At 38.0% G+C, this 16279-nt stretch overlaps 1 protein-coding gene across 4 annotated transcripts in view; it reads right to left on the reverse strand.

Annotated features, from left to right (window-relative positions):
• ARHGAP10 (Rho GTPase activating protein 10) overlaps positions 1 to 16279 on the reverse strand; it is a 154369-nt gene that overhangs the window by 72008 nt on the left and 66082 nt on the right. For all 4 annotated transcript variants that reach the window (XR_015699486.1, XM_087735569.1, XM_087735568.1 and 1 more), the window contains 7 exons: positions 15159 to 15263; positions 11046 to 11175; positions 9263 to 9369; positions 7498 to 7592; positions 3505 to 3586; positions 2361 to 2403; positions 982 to 1047 (listed from right to left, as the gene is read on the reverse strand). Coding sequence is in view for 3 of the 4 variants with exons in the window: in XM_087735569.1 (XP_087591695.1) it covers positions 982 to 1047; positions 2361 to 2403; positions 3505 to 3586; positions 7498 to 7592; positions 9263 to 9369; positions 11046 to 11175; positions 15159 to 15263 (628 nt within the window). In the remaining variant the exon portion in view is untranslated. The remainder of the gene's footprint in view (positions 1 to 981; positions 1048 to 2360; positions 2404 to 3504; positions 3587 to 7497; positions 7593 to 9262; positions 9370 to 11045; positions 11176 to 15158; positions 15264 to 16279) is intronic.

The raw sequence follows: 16279 nt of genomic DNA on the forward strand, positions 1-16279 counted from the left end.
TGCCCTGTGCAACGCTAGATCTCTAGAAAAAAAATACAATTCCTGAAAAATCGTAAATCTCCCCTTTGGGAGCGGGAAGGAAGGTCAACAATTTAAGAGAAAATCAAAATTCACACAAAGAAATTTCAACATCTCTTTTAACAAACTAAGAAATACACCATAACCAATTACCTATTTTCATCTCTTCACCTCTTTTTTTAAAACACAACCAAACAAGCAGGTTCTCCACAACACCATATACAACACAGTGAGCCTCAGTGACTGGTCACCTCCCATTTCAGCATGTCCATACAAGAATTGTTGTCTCCTCACATGGCAGCAATATCAAAAGCTGATATCATCCAGTGCCCAAGTTACACAGGATCTGCGACACAGAGGCTCTCCACAATCATAATCCCAACTACCTCTTGAATACTGTCTGCATACTGACCCTTCTCTTCTGTCTCCAATTTTGGAGGTACAACGACGAGAATATGCAACAGTAGGCCAGACAGCATTCTTGTCTCTGGTGTGAGACTAACTCCACCAGAAGTACTTCAATACTTTTTTTATTCACTTCCCTGCTCAGCTCCTGTTCTTCTGTCTTAAGTGACTAAACAGAAAACCTCCATTCAAAGTCCACAAGTGGAATACTAAAATTAATCAGTCTGTTCCAACAGCAAAGCAAAGGTACAGGAATTGCCTACAAGACACAGGTTTTTTCCTCAGCTGTTCCGCACAAACGTTGGCTTCCTTTGTCAAGAGAGGCTCTATTACCCCCTTCTGAGCACTTCTTGAAAACACATTTCTTGAGGCAAAGCCTTACATAAAAGGCTGGGACTGGACAGAAGGAAGCTCCTGCCCTGGTCAGTGTAATCAGTATAATATCTACCATGTCAAGTCTTTCCCAGAGATCTACAGGAGACTAGATCACACAGGCCTCCTTCAAAGAGCAGACCAGCTGCTCCACCCCCTCCACAAACAGGCTGGGTTGATCATTACCTCGTGTTTCAACAGCACTGATGCACTTTTTGATGACAGTGAACCCTATCTTATCCAACTGTGCACCTACAAGGAAAAAAAAAATTTGAAAAGTTTTAAAGCACCATTATAATTACATCTTTCACTGAAAAATAAGGTTGGACTTAATCAGTCCAATCATAATCAGTTTATCATAGCCAGTAATCAGTTAATCATAGCCAGTACTTCTCAGGCAAAACTGTAAATATTCTGGACCAGGAAAACTTCATCACTTTTTCTAGAGAAATTCCCCTTTTTTCCTTCACAACCCTGCCTAGCCCAAGTAAAGGCTCATTCTGGTGGTAGTGGCTTCACTGAATCTGTTCACAGCAGCAGCCTTTGAAGAATGGGCTCTCTGATTAGGTACATATGTTGGCAGATGCAAAATGGAATTTAACAGCACTTACTGCAACATTGACAACATCTGAGAGAGTTAACCAAATGGGACAAGGAAGTACTTATGATGAAAAAACATAATCATCAACAGCAGGGCTTTTACCAAGTCCTACCCCAAGCCAAAGAAATTCCCACACTAAAGATACAGGACACATGTATGCCATTTCACAGCACTTAATGATCTGACTACATAAAAGCAGATGCATTAACAGGACAACAGCTGAGATCCAGCATTCCTTTGTTGTTCCTATCTTATTCTTTTTCTTCACATCAAAACTCCATTTAAAAGCTTATATTGCAAAACTGCCCTTCCCCCAAACATCTGGCCTTCTTGCTCCTGGGGACCTGGTCTTGCACCACGAAAATAAAAATCTGTGGAAAAGCTTCTATTAATAACACCAGGATCCAGCTTTAACCAACAGTTTAATAAAAAAAAAGGCAAGCATAAATTGCCTGATAATGCAAGAAGGATAACTGTTTTCAGACATATACTTCGCTAACAGAAGAAAGCTAATGTCGTTTAAAGCCATCTCTTCTACTTCCATATTAGGGTTTACATTTTAAATACACGCATTCAGGTTTTTTGCTGACCTTTATGTTCAGCTGTGATTGCTTTTAAAACCATACTTATGCATTGTAACAGATGTGTACACACAACCTAGATTAAGAAATTGTGATGCATTTACATACAAATCAACCCTTTTTTGAGTCAATTTCAAGCATGAAGTAAATTGGCAAAAACAATCTGACTGTTTCTCTAGCTTACATCCAGTCCTACAATTCTTACCTATGTACTAAACTGTGTTACTGTGAAAACTCTTTAATTACAAAATCCACAAAGTATATTCAGAACTCGAGATTAAGAATAAAATAGTATGTTGGATCCACAGAAAAAAAATTTACCTTTGCCTCTCAATTGTAAAATGTTAACAAAAATCAGCTTTAATAGTAATTCAAATACTTACTTCCCTCTCGTTTTGCATTTGCTCTATTCACATTGATGAACAGCTAATGCAAACAGAGTAAAAAGACATAAATTATTTTAAAGAATTTTATGAAACCAGAAACAAGACACCCCCAATCTTGATGCCCAGTAGGCACAAATAGAGCTGTTTACAGCTAGAACATATCACCTCTAACTACAACAGCTCTAACAGTAGAACCAGAGGCCCATGTCCCCTCAGAAAGTAGATAACTGCACTTTTTAAGGAGTGAAATTTTTGAGCAGAACAATGCTAGTTATAGCCACTGAAATGAACTGTGATTTACGTGCTCCATGTTCCTATGTAGGTTAATTTCCCACAGTTCAAGTTCACTCAAATCATTGTGAACTGCTTTGATGAATCCTGGGAGTTATGTCCCACCTCGGCATTCCCAGAAGTTGTAAGCTTACTAGGGAGTCCAGCTCAGACAACATGTGATGGTAATAAACACCTCTGCAGATGAAACAAGATTTTTACAACAATGATGTCAATAAAACCTACTGCTAAAATCCCCAGTAGCCAACTACTGGGGACAGACACATGATTGTGTCATTGACTAGAAAACCCCATTATTTTTGGCCCACAAGACTAATATAATATTTACGATTGTAAGAATAATCTGCAGTGTGTTTCAATTTTGCAGTTCAGACCCATTTCCTGATGGCAACCAGAAATTAAGCAAATTCAAGTACAACCTCATTCCTGTTGACAAGGATTTTTTTTGATCTAGTATTAAAAAATATATAATAATAATACCATATAACTAACTCACACAAGTCTTGCCACTGGAATGCAGTATGTCAGCATAAGGCTAAGTGGACATGCTTATACTAGACATTTTCTAGAATACCAATACCATCATTGTGATGGGAAACCATTTATAAAAATTGATACTGTCATTACAATGAAAAATATCTCATATCAGCATTAGCAGTTATCTACACCAAGCTTTACCAAGTTACTCATCTCTCCTTAGTTTTATTTCACTTTTATTCATTTTTCATTGAATCTATCATTTTGCAAACTCCATAATCCCAGTTTATTAAAGTATAAATGGGAACAGGAAGCAGGGGGTGAGAGAATTTCTCCATTACACTATAAATGAATATGAAAAAATGATGCTTACAGCTTCTTTTCCATCTAAAGCTTCCATCCACAGCTTCCTGTCTTCCTCAGAAAACGCCTGCATGGTCACAGGAACTCCAGGCCTGCAAACGTACCAACCACAGAGAGTAACTGCATTCACCAGCAACTAAAAAAAGTCTTGTCAAATTCTACTTCCGACTACAAGCAAAAGACCATTGCCCTAAAAGTCAAGGTTGGGTTTTTTTTGCGTAATTAGTGAACACTGCTCATCTTTAAAATAAAAGGTATGTAACTGATACACACAGTAGGCAATAGGGAGGATAGGGAGGAAAAAGGAAAGTGAATGTAATCTGCAAACTATTTCTTTGAAATAGCTCATTGTTGATAGCTTGTTGATTCCAACACTTGCTGGGAGTTACTGAGTTTTCCGAATTCTAAATAAACTTGCTCTTGCGTTGCTGTGCTGTTACATTAAAAAATGGCTTTTGTCAACTTACTCGACGTGTAATCTTCAGCTTTAGAGCAGTGACAATAATTATATAGTTTTCCAGTAAATATCTTATAAAAAATAATCAAGTCTTACTGCAGTATCTCATTACAAAACTCCACTGTTATAACTTTCCTAAAAAGGAAGGATGGACAACTGTGGGACGTAGGGATTAGTGAACAGAGATTAACATAAATCTACTTTTGTGTTTATATAATAGGGAACTAAAAAGAGTAATTGTGTGGTTCAGCATAGTGTACAAAGCCAGGAGAGTTAAAAGCAGAACAGGTTATTTGGGTAATTATTTTTCTGCCAATTAAAAAAAATCATTATATTCAGCCTGCCAATACTTTTGGCAAATTTGTAAATCTCATTATATAGAGATGGATAGAAATAGACAACTAATTCATAACATTCTCTCTCTCTCTCTTTTTTATTAAATCTATCTTCAAGTAGCAAAATAGCTGTAGGGGAAAATGTTATCTAAAAAGAACAGCACAGAGAAAACCAGCACAAAACGCACTTTTACTTAAAACTGTAACAGTCTACATACCACGTTCATATTTTTACAACTAGAGACATTTCTAGTTCATTTTCACCTTGCCATAAATTTTATCAAACCACACAATTTAATTGCAGCGTGAAATTCTATAGGTACAAATACGTCCTACTCAAAATCTCTTTTCAGACAACACGTAGGGACACGGCATGCACACACCCTCTAGCAAACCAATCTAAACTCAGGAGACCCAGCTATAACTTTGGAAAATGGCAGCAATCAACCAAGCCATTCTCTTCTGATTAGTTAAAGCGAGAAGACTATTAAGCCATAAAAATGGAGTCTCTTACTATCCTCAGTGATAGACATTGAGCTCTTAGAGTGAGGGAAGCCTTGCCTTAATTTCTGCAACTAATAACCTTTATGACTAAAACAAGCTAATATTGTAATTAGTAATAACAGTAAGCAAAGCAGCTTCTCAAGCCATACCAGCTTTTTTTCAGTGCAAGCTGGTCTGCCAGTTGCGCAGAGCTGCAACCATCATAAACATGCAAACTTAATCACTCAGTAGAAAAAAATACCTTAAGTAATTAGCTAAATTAACTAAAAAAAACCCCCACATGCTGATTTAGTTTTTTCTTTTCTGCTTTCTTTTACTAGTTAAAACTAAAACCAAATGAGTTACTTTTATGCAGGGCAAACTTCCCTTCTTTTCACTAAAATTATATCTGTCAAGGTATGAAAGAGTATCACCTAGAGGCAATACATCAAAATCAGTATACGCTGCATGAAACGTTATTTATTTGTCTTCAAATTCAAGTCAAAAGAGACAAAGCATTCCCTTCTCCTTGTCCTGGATTGGTAAAACTAAAATCTAAGTAGTATTTCAGAAGGATAATGCTCTTTATCAATAGAAAGTCTTTTTCCTACCCCAAAAGACCTCTGCTGTCGCCTTAAGATTTCAAGTTCTCTACATTTACCACTAGTCACCTCCAATTAAACATGATGGAGTACTAGAAACAGAAAAAACAGCACTGCCCAGGGATTTAGCCAGGATTCTAGCACCCTCAGAGCTTATAGTCATAAGTATCAGAATTTAAAGGAAAAAGAATCATCTCAGCTTTCTTTTTAAAAGAAAAACCTGTAAATATTCAGCTAGCTCCAAACTATGCTCAAGTCACGCACGAGGCTGAATGTTTGCTACTGAAAAGTCCTTCCTAAAATTTTACAATCTTGCCTCCTTCCACAGCACAGGAACAAAGAAAACTCCATGGCCAGCCGTCAATCTGTATGCTATTTTTTAACTTGGACAAGCCAAGGGATAAGTGTGCCCTGAACTGATACCAAGGAAACAAGCTAATGGCCTGCAGCACAGAACTAATCTCCATGGGAACATCTCAGTACTACACACATATATTATTAAAAGAAAAATGTCGCATATTAAGGTCACAGTGGACCAGTTGTGTCTATTATATCTGGACAGAAAGATGGATTAGACTTTTCCCACTTTTACCCGAGAAGAGAATGAAAAAATGTTTTGCAGGATCAAGGAAACACTGCTCTCCATCCATCTCTGTTCAAACTCCAGATACCCTGTTGAGCAGAGATGACACACAGAGGGGGGTAGACTGACACTTCTCACGGTACTTTTTTAGCAACTTTATCAGACTCAGTTTGAAATCTGTTATTCTTACTGACCAATACACTGACCCAAGAGAAGCTGATGCCAAGAGTTTAAATCTCTACTCCCTTTCCTACCGTTGGGACATAGTGTTAGAATAGTTAAGCAACATCCTCCTCAAATCAAAAATGCAAGTTCAAACCATGCTGTAGACGTGGCACAAATGCCACCCGAGCTGTAAATGAGTATCCTGCCAACTGCGACGTGAGCTGGAAGTTTTCAGATGCAGTGGTAGTTTCGCATTCCTTTACCCGTTGCTTGTTACAGAAACAGGCATGCCTCCAGCAGGCCAGTCTGACAGGCTACGCAAGCTAGGCAAAGCCTCTGACCTAAGACTGTGCACATGCATATGATCCTTATCACAGACATATTTGCAGACCACTAGCAATCATAGGACAGAGGGGCTTGACAGAATTGGCCACACTGAATTTAAAGTGATGGGCACTATGAATTTTATCAGAAAAAACCAAAAACCTATAAAACTTGAAGACCTACTGCACGATAAATTAGAATGTTATTAATTGGTGTAAGTAAGGAGCAAATGTATTGGTTAAAAACAGCTCAGAAGGGGTGGATGCAAAAACTCAGCAAAAGTCCACTAATTTATATCTAGCATTTAAGGCTAGATGTGATCCTGTTCTGCACAGATACAATCTGCACCAAAAGAACGTGGCATTACCATAGCCATATTTATTTGCAGTACCATATTAAGTTGGATTCTCTCACCTTCATGAACAAAGGAAGACTACAACACTGACAAAAAGCAATATTTATCATAGTTTAAGATCCTCTTAGCGAAATAAATAAGCAATTCTTCTCTTTTGAAATAAAGCAACAAAACGGTGGTGTTTCAAAAAGGCAGTGGCAACGTTTAAGATGCACTGGATGATTACACCAGCCACAAAAAAGTATCAAAATCCCAATGATCTTGTTTTCAATCTGAAACTCCAGCATAAACCCTCAGCGACATGTTATTTTGGAAAGCAGGCTTGTGATACAATATGGTCATGACTGTATGAATTATTACTGTGATGGTAGTCTTTCACTATAGCTATATACACATCAATTTAAGCCACGTTTCTTCACTACGATAATAGCAATTCATAATAGTTTCTCTTAACTTTTTCTATGCTTTTATGTGAGTTCAGACAATGTCTACATTTCAGTTTAGATCCTCCTTGCTTCTGCTACACACAACTAAGGTAAAATCCAGCGAGCTGTGGAAGTGTTTGCCCGCTCCTCCAGTGACTACTTCCCATTGGCAGTCTGAACAAGCATTGGAAAAAATAAGAAGAAAACACAACAGTAATATTAATGTTAACTACTACTTAAAAAGAGTCCTTTCTAGTGTGTTTCACGAGCTTACCTGTCTGAAGCTTCCAAGTCAAAACAGAATCGCCTGTCTATAGTATCTATATTTCTTTTGGTACAATACGTAAGGATGAAGAGTTCCTCATCACCCTGTGAAAAGACAGTTTTTATACACTTGACCCAGTAACTGAAAGCTTCAGCAAGCCAGCTATACAAACTAAGTAAGGTAAATTTACATTAAAATAATGGCAAAAGCTATACTGAAAACTGACACTTGCAAAAGAATTCGCTCATGGTTGCCGTTCAGGTGCAAAATAGCACACAAATTCCATGGTCATTTACGGGATGTAAATGCAAAAATATTGAGCCCATATTAGCTGGTACTTTACAGCATGACACAGTGCCACGGTGATTTAAACTAACACAAATATTTTGCTATAAAGATTTTGCACATGTTACAACATAAGCACACAACGAATATAAGAGACTTCTCCCATTTTATATCAGACAGCAATTTCCATAGAGGCTATTGCTACAGTAACTATAACAAAGTAAGTGTTCTTTGCTATCTGTAATCTGTCTTACAGAACCAGTTCTTTCTTCAAGACCAACCAACACTAGGGCCACATTTTACCCTTACGTATTCAGAAATCAGATAAGCTCATCTGTGAATTCTGCATGAGTTGTACCAGATTTAATCAGGATTAACCATGCATTTTCATTATTTCTTGTCTTATTCAACATCTCCAGACACAGGAGGTTGTCACTGAAGGACTAATTGCATCGTGGGTTTCAAAATGGGCGATCTTTTAATACAGCAAAAATGGCTTCATAAGTGTTTTAGAATGCTGAATGCTTACACACATACTATATTAACTAAAATGGCTTATTACAATTAGAGTAAATCAGGATAAAAAATTCACAGAAGTACTGAAATGATTAAGGAAGCCAAATGCCACTAATTTTCAGTATGGCAGGTTTTCCAGAGCTTGTGAAAGATTCTTCCAAATTCAATATATTGGTAAACATACACAGCCCTCAAAATGAAGAAAGCCATCCCCCCTCTGCTCAAACTAATGGGATATAATACCCTGATAAAATTCCAACAACATGATTTTCTAACCAAATTTGAAGATAGGGCAGGGTGCTGCATTTACAGGAATATTGACTCAAGCATTATTTTCCGGCTTCAGATATCCTTTTTCCTTGCAACAAAATGCATTTCATCCATATTAATGCATTCATTTAATGCGTCATCTCTGAAGGTGCTGAGTGCCCTCAATTCCCAACTATTTCAATAGGAATTAAAGCCATTTAAAGATCAACAGAGTTTTGGGTCTTGAATATTTCAAATGCTATCAAAGATATCTGAAATTACATTCAGTTGTCAGTACAAATTACATTCCTATTAAAATCCTCTTTTCTAGTCCCTCTTCTAATACTTACATCTCTGAAAGAAAAATCTGACTGGAGAATGTAAAAAAAATTTCTAAGTCTATTATATTTTCCTGATTTATACTTTAACAAGTTAAATGCCTCATGGATAAACCAGATTCTAAATGGTGAGACACTGCACGTTATCTGTACCGTGTTCTCTGGTCTTCTAAAAGGAAGCAACTGAAAAGTCGGCACAATTCTTATCTATTATCCATCCGTTACTCTAGGTTAGTGTCCTTAAATGGCAGACTGAATTGCATGAAGAAGGAAGAAAAAAAGGCACAAGGAGGTAGAGAGGGAAATTACTTGACACATCTTATCTGACACATCCTTTGATCTTGATACAGGGCAAGTATAAGAGTAGAATATAAAAATATACTTACAACTTTCCCTCCTGATCTGTGTTCAAATGGGATCATGGTGAACTTCTTTGTCTCTTTCCTATACGTGCAATAGTGCTTCACCCAACTGGAACCAAAGGGAGCAGGCCCTACATAAAACGGAAGCATTAAACAGTATTTACTTTTTTCAGTTTGTGTGTTTTCTTCTCCTGCTTTCCAAAATGATACTTAAGAGTCCTACTTAATTCCTAATAATGCAATATTTAAAACAAAGGTATGAATTAAGAACATTATACATAGTAATACAAATGTTAACCAGTGCTTACTGTTCTAAAAACTGATATATATAGTATTTCACATTTAAGCTTAATGGAAAAATGGAAAAAATTATTAATGTGTCTTTGCCTCACTACTACAGACAAAATAATTTTTCCCTAGAAAATAAATATCCCTTGGAAACTTTATTTGAGCAAACATGGAAACCTAGTTTTACACTTGATAACTTGAAGCTAAACAACTGCAGATTAACGCACCTGTATTGCAAGCTCTACATTATCTACTGATGAAGGTCTGATCACATTTTCTGACACCAAAACTCTCTCCTAACTATTCATCAGTGCACAGCCTACATAGAGTATACCTACTTAAGAACCCAGCCTACTGCATACAGTATTATTGAGACCATAATGTTAACCGTTGAAACTTGGATTCTGACCCTCTGTATCTCCTCATTTCTATTAATTTTCTTTTTTTAAAAAAAGGTCCGCAAAGGAATCTTCTCTTTTGAAGGACTCTGCCCCAGAGTATCAGGGAAGCCCTTCACAAGTGGCTCAAGCAGACAGAGGACTTCACTGCTCCTAACCTGGAAGGTCTCACTGCCCTGCTCCTCCCCAACTCAGCTTCAGGCATACCTGCCTCTTCTGAATCCTTTCGGCTGATTCTAAAGCTCATGATGACCAAGACCAGTGAACCGATCTCACAGAATAACAACTTTTCTTATTTTTTACTGCTAGTTCTCTTAAAACTTATTTCTGAACACTGTAATATCAACATTTCCATCAAGAAGGTTGTAGAGTCTTCAATTTGTGAAACATTTTACAGAAGTCTTTACTTAAACGGTAATCAATTAAATATCATAAAAGCAAAATCTCTCATCAGACTAAGCAAACAAACTTTCTGTAAGGGCACACATCTAAAAAATACAATTTATGCAAAATGGTTTTAAAAAATAAAAAAAAAATTACTTTGTGGTCATGCCTTTCAGTAGTAAGAGCTCTGCATCATATTTGGCATTTTACTAGAGAAAAATTTACAATTTTTCGAAGTATTGACATGATATGATTTGTGTGACATGCACCTTCACAGCAAGATTTTCAACACTAGCTACCTAGCATACAGCCTGCTTTATTTGACCTTCTAATCACAATTAGGTAATGAAGGCTTATCACTGAACCAAGGAAATGACAGTCAATTTCATGATACTAAACTAGCCCAATTTTCAGAGGCTAATTTACCAACTCATATTGTTGTTTGACAACAAATGCTTGACAGTTCTAGGGGACATCATTAGTAAGGGATTAAAAATAACATGAAATACATCCTTTGGTCAAATAAAACTTCCCCGAATTCAGTCACCCTTGCTAAGAACTGTCACACTCTCAGCACCATGCTCTTTTTATGGGCCACAGTAACACTGCCATTAGAGACTTTGAACATTTACTCAGATGACTCTGTTTAATAAACTGTCAATTCTTTGCGTCTTCATGTTACCTGTAGAAATAAGACTTGCCTGTATGCACTACAGGAATATAAAAATACACCTTACTTTTTTCCTGTACATAGAGATAGCCTTCCATTGTGAACTGATTTCGTCTTTTATGCTCCTGAGGATTTCTTCTGATCTTGTTCATGAGCTCCTCTACTTCTGACCTTGTTCCTTCAAAACGATTTCGTGTCTAAAACAAGATGGCAAAAGCCCATTAGTAGAGAGAATGGAAGAAAAACTTACTCTTCCTGGCAGAGAGGAGCTATAATAATTATTTATAAAATGAGAGAACGAGTCAGGCCATTTTAGGACTGTCAGTGCACGATTTCCATATATGCTTACTCTTCAAGTTTCCTGATATTCTTCAAAATTAAAGTGTGATTTAGATATTAGCTGTTCTAACTGTGGAAAGCACACAAAGATTGCCAGAACAGATTTCTCAAACAATGCGCTGACCTGTTCAGAAAGAAGTACAATACTGAGTGCAAAATTACTTTGGATTTGAATATTCAAGTTTCCTTAGAAAAATATTACTACAGATGTTGGCTTAACTCATGAGATTCTTACTGGTTGTCAGGAAGGAGAGGATTTTCTGTGGTTTTTGAGAAAAAAGCGACACGAAGGTCACCAACAATATATGCATGTTGAGACTACACACATACTAAATGTTTTGATCACACACAAGCAGAAGCATGAGGAAAAAAAAGCAAAAACCAAAAACAAACAAACAACAAAAAAAGCCAAAAAAACCCACAAAACACCACAAAAAAAAGTCCAGTGATTATTATTCCTGAGTGTCACTCATTCCAAAGTTTGCAAGCAGCTGCAAGAGAAATATTTATTAGACTATTAGTAAAAACAATCAGAAAGTAACCACACCATTCACAAATTATACTAACTACACAAAATAACAGAGCTGCTCACACCTGACACAAGAAACTCTTCAGTTTGGTTTGAAAGACACTGGCAACTGGCCAATAAGCAAATAACAAAACCAAAATGCTTGTGGTAATACCTTAGTTTTCTCCACATATCCACTTGCCCAAATTGCACAAACTGAAAACATATATTTAAATTCCAAGCTGGTATTTTCCCCAGTTCGTGCATGTGTTTTGAGGAAAGCACATACTTCCAGATGCATGCTTACATGTCTTGTTGCTTTTTGAGAGCACCTTTATTTTTCTGAAAATGGATAAGCTTCTGAAAATGCTGCCTCACCTATTTCATTTTTTTCCCCAGAACAAGCACGCAGTTGCATACACTGGAAAATATATCACAAATATAAGCAAGTAGCCATTCTTGTACCTAGACAGTTAACACTATGCTCCTGACTGGCCATCTGCACATGCAAATTCCAGATTTATGCTCAGAAGGAGTTTATTCATGGGCACAAACACAGGCCATGCAAACAGGTCAGAGCAGCCACCCATACCCATGTATTTTATAGAGGAAAGCTGAACCTATTCTTTAGGTGATGACTAAGAACAACTGCCTTCTTACCTCGAGGCAAAACAACTGCTCTGAACCCTCCCCGTATCCATCATCTCAACTTCAGGCCACATCTGCTTGCAAATTTTGGAGTTAGACCCTACACATAAACTCACTTCCAAGGCTCCAAACAATTTTCTAAGCACCTTTTCATAGTTTCTTAGAACAGCTGCATTAAAAAAAATATACTCTGTACTCAGGACAAAGGCAAAAAAATTGATAGTGACAGACTGCTCATACCTAAACCTTCCTGTCTGAGCATTGATCACTTTAAGGTTAGACGCTTTAAATAATCCTGCCAGGAACTTTGTCTTAGCTGTGCAGTGATCACAAATCCAAGTGTGTGAAATGCACCCCGGGAATGGTGGGAGCACCACAGGCTCTAAAAACCTCAAGAAAATTTCTGTCTCCCTTTGTGCTGTGACAAATCTGAGCTTAACCAGGGCTTGACCACAGCTGCTGCACCAGCGTGGCTGTGCCTCCTCTTCCCAGGGAAGGCCAAGTTTGCTTGCAGGGCAGGAGAGCATGGCCAAGGCTGCAAGGATCCTTGTATGGGATTGGGCACAGAACTGAGATAACAAGAGAAAAGTCCTGGGAGTGCGGGGGAATCTAGTTGGAGACACAGGATTTTTACAGGAGAATACGACTCCTGGAAGAATCAGCTTGCTGGAGCTTGGGCTACAAAGCTGGGTTGCTTTGGGTTTTTTTTTTCTTTCTTTCTTTCTTTCATTTTGGGGGGGAGCGAGGAGAAGGCAGGGTCTGGGGCAGGGTGTGGAGAGGAAATCCACAGCATAATTCTCAAAGTAAAGACAATCTGAATTAAAAGAAAGGCAATTACTACAGCTATGCTGCAACTCTCGGATCACTCTGCATATCCAGCTAGGCTCTCTGTACTGAATCTTGTACCCTTCAATTTCTAACATGGCAATCCAGTGTTCTGCCAGCAGCTCAGCTGTACCACAGCCAAGCCCTAGTTCATTTTTGCTTTTTTTTTTTTTTTCATCTTCAACATAGTGGAGAATGTGTCACGTCCTCTCATGATCTTTTCAGATGCTTCCTTCTATTCTCCTCTTGATTCAGATAGTTGTTAAGCCGTGCCTCCTTTCTCTTTACAGCTTTTTGAAATCCAGGTCGTTCTTTCTATCTATTCAGAAAACTTGAGCTGTAATGCTCAATCTCTTTTGGATTTCCTGGGGCACGCTATAATACTATTCAGTCAATTGAAAATGCAGCTGTTGAGATTAGCTTGCTTTCTTATTGCTCATCACTTCTTCAGACCACTTCACTGGCTCTTTTCCATCTGTAATCTGAAATCCAGCTCTTCAAAACTGTATCATAGCTTCCCTCTCATGTTTCAGTTCTTGCTCATCTTGCATCAGCTCCCCTTTATCCACTATGGCTCTGTGCTTCTCCTCATTCTGTTAAGCTAAGTACACAGAAGAAGCAAGTCTGTCCTAACATTTCCTCCAGAAGCACTGAATTCTGCCATGGAAGTCTGCTTATGAAGTTACCACTACTCAGTTCCCCTATCCAAACCAAACAACAGCTCAAGAGGAAACTTGAGACTTAAACATATGGGAAGAAAATTAAAAGAATGGTATCATGACACGTGAATCGTGTCACTATGTATTACAGCAACCGTAATCCCCTCTTCCACCTTCCCATCTCCCTGCTAGTTAAGCCATTTCTAAAAATAGATTGCAACCTCTGAGAAGTAGTTTCTGTGTCTTAATTCCAGGTGCCCTTAGAGGTCAACAGAACAGACACGCCACCATGAGTTGCTCATTTGCAGTAAGGTACCTACTTTGTTTCCCACCAACAGGCCTCTGGCACATGTTCCTATGAGCGTGTTTTATTCTTCAACAAATCCCAAGGAAGCAAATAGACCATCTGCCTAGCAACTCCGCTAGACACACTGCTTCAGCCCATCACCTTGCTTGCTGCTCTCCCAAGTCCTGAGCAGATCACACTGGCCAATTTGGTGCGAGGGTACACTAACTAGTGGTGGGCCCCGCTGAGCCTGCCCTTGAAGAACACATTGTTTTGTCAAATACGCCATGGGTGCTAATGTCAAGTCTCCTTATTCAGTTCTGCACCCCAAACCAACAGGGATGTTCTTGCCTGAAAGGGCTGCTTTGAGCCAAACAGAAACTCCAAGTCACACCGCTGGCCAAGATGCCAAAAGCAATGCTGATAAGCCCAGCTGGTTTTCTTTCCTTTTCTTAGTTACAGATAATATAGCCCTATCAAGCAATGACCCTCAGACATGACCACCACATGTTTGATTTCAAGCATACCTAAAACACTGAGAACCTTGGCATTTCATTACCCGTCCTGTGGATTCTCCAGTGTTGTATGCACTTTAACAGACTTCATTCGTTTTTAAATTCTTTCATTATAATCCTTGTGTTATGTCTCTATAAAAAACTGGAAAAAGTTGTGGGGGGCCTTTTACCTGCTGTTTGGTTTTTAGAGGAGTATTAGAAGTGACAAAATAAGAACTCGCTGGAATTAGCGATGATCTGTTCAGCGATGTGGTTGGTTAGCCAGGAGATGGCACTATATCCCCAAAGTTCATGGGCAATGCACTAACACCGAGGAAAGCAATTGGCAATACGGATACTGTATATACAGTAACTTAAGTGTGCGATTTTATTTTAAAAATTAGAAAAGGCATTAACTTACATTTTGTATATTTATCTGCAAGGCCATTTTGTAATGACTGAAGTCTTTAGCAAGTTCATATCCCTGATGATAGAAAGTGAACAAACCCTGAAAAAAGGATAGCACCTGAAATACAAACGAAAGACTTGTTAGAATTTAAAACTCCATTTACCAGAATATGATTGCTGCACTTAGCCTTTTTCGGAAAGATCAGAGATGACAAAAATTACTATTTTTAAACAAATTTCCACTAATGCCTACCATTTATGAATAACTATTTAGATCCAAATGATCAGCTATGTATATAGGCATCTTTGGGTGGTCCTGTCTCTGGAATTTCACAACTGATCTCTACTTTAAATTTGACGACAGGCAATGTCTCCCAAACTTTCCTATGTAATGTTTTCCTACAGCTGCTCTGATACCAATGATGTCTGGAATAAATATTTGTCCACAAGGAGGTAATGATCATTCTGTCTTTTAGTCACTATTTGCCTGGTCATTCCCCTCCCTGCTAATGACCACGCTGAGATGACTTCCATAACACAGTCAACTGGTTTGTTTGAAGAAGAAAGGTCTCCCTCCAGTAATTTCACCCATCACTGCTTTTTGTATGCAGATCTGACCCCCTATCAGAACCAGCAAATGATCCATGTCGCAGTTTCCGACTTCAATGTTTCAATGTAAAAGAATGAACAAGTTATACTATATTGGAAACAGGGTGAGGTGCAGTACTGCCTACGGCTCCTGTTTGGTTCGAGTTGTTGGAAAGAAGCGAGTGACACAGGAAAGAACAACTCTCTTTATTAAAGAGAACAAACAGAAGAACGTATTTAATAAAGTCTGAAGTCATGCGAAAACAAACCATTTTCAAAAACGCAAAAACCACACAAATTTAAAGCATTAGGAAGGGGAAAGGGGATAAGAATTTGGTACTAAATAATTTCAGTTTACTACCCTAGTAAAAACTTCAAATACAAATTGAGCAACATAAAGTTCAGCCCCATCCAGAGGGAGCTTTCAGGAAAGAGAAAGGGACATGTTTCAAAAACATAATTTGAAGATTCATTACTCTAGCTCTGAGGAAACTTCAAATGGTTTGAAACACAATAAGTGAATCCAAAACCATTTCGGATTTAAAA

Source organism: Nipponia nippon, unplaced genomic scaffold (genome assembly GCF_047370975.1).
Source record: "Nipponia nippon isolate SJK-2023a ecotype South Korea unplaced genomic scaffold, ASM4737097v1 scaffold_6, whole genome shotgun sequence".
In the NCBI taxonomy this organism is placed as follows: Eukaryota; Metazoa; Chordata; class Aves; order Pelecaniformes; family Threskiornithidae; genus Nipponia; species Nipponia nippon.